Source organism: Eumetopias jubatus, unplaced genomic scaffold (genome assembly GCF_037043125.1).
Source record: "Eumetopias jubatus isolate StellerSeaLion01/CBP00866 unplaced genomic scaffold, mEumJub1_p1.0 scaffold_3, whole genome shotgun sequence".
Classification (NCBI taxonomy): domain Eukaryota; kingdom Metazoa; phylum Chordata; class Mammalia; order Carnivora; family Otariidae; genus Eumetopias; species Eumetopias jubatus.
Genome location: NW_028274809.1, coordinates 58,652,501 through 58,657,890, shown reverse-complemented (window position 1 = coordinate 58,657,890; position 5,390 = coordinate 58,652,501). Strand labels below are relative to the sequence as shown.

The following is a 5,390-nucleotide window of genomic DNA, read 5'->3' as shown; positions in this document are numbered from 1 at the left end:
TGTATGATTTTGTCTTGAGTGGATTCAGACGCTGGAAGAAAGCACTCCAAATATAAATTAAAAGAATTGCTATCAATTGCTAAGCACTTACTAGGCGCTAAGCAGTTTTAGCATCGTACATGTGCAAACTCATTTCATCCCCACAACCACCCCAAGGGACGTCCTATTACCCCTATTTGAGAGCTGAGGGAACGTAACTTGCCTAACCAAGGTCACACAACCAGGAAGCCGTACAGCCAGGATTCAAACCCTGGCCTCCTGACTCCTAGGAGTTCCTACCACCGTTTCTTACTTATATATCAGAAACATCTTTTACTGTACATGAAAGAACTTGACGTAATAGTTTATAAATTAGACTCCCGGAAGTTTGGAAAACGTTACACACAGCAGAGGCTGAGCTGAGAAAATCAAGTCCAGAGGCCTGCAAAGCCAAGGACCATACGAAATACGTGGTTTGAGAACTCTGTAAAGTGTTGCCTCCGTGGTCAAGTGAGTCCCCTCTTTTTTTTTTTTTTATATTTCCTACTTGCAACATGGAACTTTTTATTGAGATACAGATTTACAAGTGGTTCAGGATAGTCATAGATCAGGATGGCAATTCAAAATCAGTTTCTGAATCTATAGGGGCCTCAAATCAATTAGAAGACCAAAAAGTCACTTTCAAAAGTCAAACCTAGCTCTTTTTTTCTATCACCATAGCGTATTTTTACAAACTTAAAATGAGATCAATTTTCTTGCCTAAGCAGTCTGCCATCAGAAATATTTCTGAAGTCGCCAGCAAAATAAAGAGCAGTAAGTATATGTAAGTAGACTAATCAGAAAAATATCAGAGACAGGGAGAGAAGGTATTTTCTGTCTGAGTCCTCATTTTCTTGTTTTATTTTTTGAAAGATTTTATTTTAATCTCTACACCCAACGTGAGGCTTGCACTCACAACCTCAAGATCAAGAGTCACATGCTCTATTGACTGAGCTAGTCAGGGGCCGCAGTCTGTCTCTGACCCTTTGAATGAGAGGGGACAGAGCTGATACAAAGAATCTTTGAGAATATAATACAAAGAGATAACTGGAGATAAACATCAATGTGGATTTTGGTGCGGGAAGCTGATTAATCATGAGTAGGAAGGCCTGCTCTCCAAATGGAGCTTGGCAATTTGTAAGTGAACAGAGGCTTCACTCATAACTATGTAAATGATGAGAAGTATTTGTGCTTTTTTGAGGGGTTCTGGCTCTAATCTTAGCCATGCCCGCAGTGCAAGTTATGAAGGTAATAGGATAAAACTAAACTAAGTGCTATCAAACTTTTTTCAAGCTCTAGGCACAAATCTAATCTCTTCTAACACAAATTTGACTAAGATGGATCTACGGATAGGTGAACAAATATTCACTTATAATCCTAAAAACCCATTCATTACATGAAGATACAGGCATATACCCGGTTATCTATATGTCAAAGTTCTTGGAATTCTCAACTTTTGTAGAAAATATAATTTTGTACATGTGTAATGTTGCAGAACTTCTAACCAAATCAAATATTTTTGGCATTTAATTTCAGTCCCTGCTGAATACAGTTACCTCAAAACTAACTTCTTTCTCTTATTAATGGCTCAGTTCCACAATGCACAATTATCACATTAGAAGTTAGGCAGAAAGTAAAATTACACAATCTTAAAGGCTTTTTTAAGAGATTTCAAACTTCTTTGAGAAGTCTATGCAATTTATTTTGGAGAAGACTCAAAAGCAAGAGATTTGATTTCTTCTTATATTGCTGAAATCTTTAACAAATACACTAATCCATACATTCCTCCAATACAGAAAAGTAACAAGAATTTTTACAGTAAACTTGGTCCGCTGCACCTATACCTGAGTTTTATTTGCTTTATTTAGTTCTTTAAAAAAAAAAACCCTTTCCACTGATTCTTATTTTTCTGTTTACTAATTTTTATGTTATCAGAAGACCAGCATTTGATTCTCAAAAGGGACACAGTCACTAGAGAGCTTCTAAATTTTATTCATTACTTAACCAATCCTCTTTAAACATCCTTTCCTATGTAAAGCCACATCTCCTTTAAAATTACTTTTCTTGGGGGGACGCTCCGGTCCCCAGCATGGCGGCCACGTGGCCGGCTGCTCCGGGGGCCGTGGCCGCCCAGCTCCTCGGTGTCCTGTGGTTCGTGTCAAGTCACCACGGGACCTTGGGGAGCTGCTGCCATCGTCGCCGCCGGTGGCGAGGAGACGCTTAAGTGCGAGGACCTCAAACTGGGACAATATATTTGTAAAGATCCAAAAATAAATGATGCTACACAAGAACCAGTTAACTGTACAAACTACACAGCTCATGTTCCTTGTTTTCCGGCACCCAGCATAACTTGTAAGGATTTTGGTGGCAATGAAACACACTTTGCTGGAAATGAAGTTGGTTTTCTCAAGCCTATATCTTGCCAAAACGTAAATGGCTATTCATACAAAGTGGCAGTTGCGCTGTCTCTTTTCCTTGGATGGTTGGGAGCAGATCGATTTTACCTTGGATACCCTGCCTTGGGTTTGTTAAAGTTTTGCACTGTAGGGTTTTGTGGAATTGGGAGCCTAACTGATTTCATTCTTATTTCAGTGCAGATCGTTGGACCTTCAGATGGAAGTAGTTACATTATAGATTATTATGGAACCAGACTTACAAGACTGAGTATTACTAATGAGACATTTAGAAAAACAGTTATATCCATAAATATTTTTAAAAAGAAACAGATTTGGGCTTCCTTGATTTCAATAGAGCACTCTCAGTATGTGGATTTCCAGATTATCCTTTTTCTTCATATACCACTTTATGGATTCTTTATAACTTTTTGTTGGTATTTTTTGTTTTGTTGTTTTACTTAAAAGCATATTATTCTGTGATTTATTTAATTGGACTTTCTTTGAGAGCTGTGTGATAATTGAGTCTTAGGCTACTGTCTCCATGAGATAGATAGCTTATTACCCCAATATTTTTTAATGCCTTTTCCAAAGGCAAGTTGCGACTTGTCATTTTCGCTTCTGAAAAATAAAAGAATGACTTATTCACACAAAAAAATTTACTTTTCTTGCCTTTTGTGCTATGCTAAATAATTTCCAATGTTAAGTTTCTGTGTGTTGTGTGTGTGTGTTTTGATACTTCCTTATTTGTAACGTGACACAGTAATACAGGGGGCTAACTGCATTCCACTGAATCTGCCCTCCACTGAAATGCTCCTGCGATCACAGACTACCACAGAAGGGCCATGGATGGGGACAAGGGAGGTCGTGCAGGAGTGTGGACATGGGAGAGAAAGTGAGGCTCAGGGATGAGGAGACTCTCCTATCATCATAAGAGAAGGCGAAGTGGCAAAATGTCTCCAAATAACCAAGTTGTTATTATTTTCTTTCAGTTTTCTGCTAAGATTTTCGAAAGTGCTTAACCTACGCATACTAAAATTTCAGCCAGTCTAAAATATTTTAATGGCAAATATAGAAAAGTTACAGCTTTCAAGATCTAATCTTTTTAGTAGTGGACTTTTACACTCACTATAGAAATGAAACAAGGATATAACCCACCAGATACAAATTGGTCAGTTTTCACAATTCCATAATTTTAAAGGAAATATTAAAAATGAATATACTCCTCAGTACAGTCAGAACCACCACCAAAAGTCCCTTAAGTTTTGAAGCAGATTTTTTTTTCCAGCATTGTTTTCTTTTTGGTCACAGTCTATCTATGTTATATCCTTCGTAACATCATTGCTATCATCTTTCAAAAAATGTCCATCTACAAATTAATTAACTTTCTTGAGACAAATCCCTGGTATACTATTCTTCTGATTCCCATGAAAGACTCACTTTTAAGATACAATTGCAGCTGCCCCACACTGCCAGTTACTGTGTCATACACACGCCTTAAAATTCTGTAATCAGCAACCACCAGGTGCCGTATCGCATTCAGCACACCACAGTCAGTCAATACAGACATCCCCAAACACACCAAGGCTGGTTTTGTCAAATGTTTTATTGAGTGTAGACATCTGGAGTACTGTAAAACATGCATTATCTGTAGATTCAAAAAGGAGCAAGCCACATTGTCCTCACTGTCAAATGTGTCAGGCTTGGCATACATGATGGAGATTAATGAAGTATCATGAGAGTAATATGGTTCCTGAAAAGCGTCTACAATTTGGAGTAGGGTCTTAATCACGTGAAAAGCAAAGCTGTTCACATTCAGTGAACTTGCATTTCATTGGAGGTACACAGTATTTTAATTTTAAAACAAAAATAATTCTGTTTTTAGAAGATTCCCATCCCCCAACTTTATTTTCCCCTCAGTTTTCAGAAATGTTGATTTAAAAAAATCATATCCATTTTTGGAAGTTGTACATTTATCTGAACAATAACTAAAATTTATTTCTTCTTCGGTTGCTGAGGTGTATTAAATTTGAAGAAGATAATATCTCCATCTTCGACAATATAATTTCTGCCTTGTTGTCTGTACTTTCCAGCAGCCTGTAAAGAAGAGATAGAGAGGAAATGGGTTATTTTACAATGAAATACATGAGGTAAACGAGAGCATCAGATGCAAAAAGTATTCTATTTCTTGGGTCATATTAAACAAAAAAAGAAATACAGGAAAATACATAAGTTCAAAACTAGACTTGGAGAGAAGCACAGTATTCCTGATTTGGGCAGAACTAGATTTTCCATATGTACATAATCATAATGTATTCTCTACTAAATTGTTGGTACATAAATGTAATTATACCAATATCATTAAGTTTCATTACATGCTGTTTATGGTACATTTCTGATGTGTCTGCAAACATCCGGCAAGTCACTGTAACAAAACAGATCAAACTAGGCAGGAAGAAAAGACTATATAACTAGTTTGAAGCTACTTTATTTTCTTAAGGAAATTATTTGGTGATACTGGTGATGCCAAAATGAGTTTGCTACAAGGAAAACTATTCTCAATCTTAATGTACAGATTTTAAATTATTTCCTTGTAGTTTTTTATTTAGTCTTGACAATGACCACACACAGTGGGTGTGTGCTAGAATTCACCACGAAGAAGTTTTTTGACTACGGGCCCTAGTTACAAGCAGACTCTAACAGGTTGGAACTGCAAAGAGAGAGACTTTTCCCACTCGCAAATTAGTCGGCGAAGCAAACGATTCCACCTGCTGGTATGCAGATCTAGAAGCGCAATCCACCAGTAATTGTAACGCCAACAAGCAGCAGTCCCAGAGACCCAGGTTCACCCCAGACACAGCACACACACTTCATCCGAGCACAACAGGCTCTTCGGCACCTACACTTAACATTGCACACAACTGACACAGTCCCACATGACCCCACCATCGACCACTCAACAATGAGAACTCGAGGATC

The 5,390-nt window shown here is 37.7% G+C and overlaps 1 protein-coding gene and 1 pseudogene across 1 annotated transcript in view; one reads left to right on the top strand and one right to left on the bottom strand.

Moving 5' to 3' along the window:
- Window positions 1-2,107: 2,107 nt before the first annotated feature.
- LOC114225135 (TM2 domain-containing protein 1 pseudogene) lies at window positions 2,108-3,069 on the top strand (annotated as a pseudogene).
- Window positions 3,070-3,999: 930 nt separating this feature from the next.
- OLA1 (Obg like ATPase 1) overlaps window positions 4,000-5,390 on the bottom strand; it is a 189,173-nt gene continuing 187,782 nt past the window's right edge. The window contains exon 11 of the mRNA XM_028125433.2: window positions 4,000-4,508. Within this exon, the coding sequence (XP_027981234.1) occupies window positions 4,407-4,508 (102 nt within the window). The 3' untranslated portion in view covers window positions 4,000-4,406. The remainder of the gene's footprint in view (window positions 4,509-5,390) is intronic.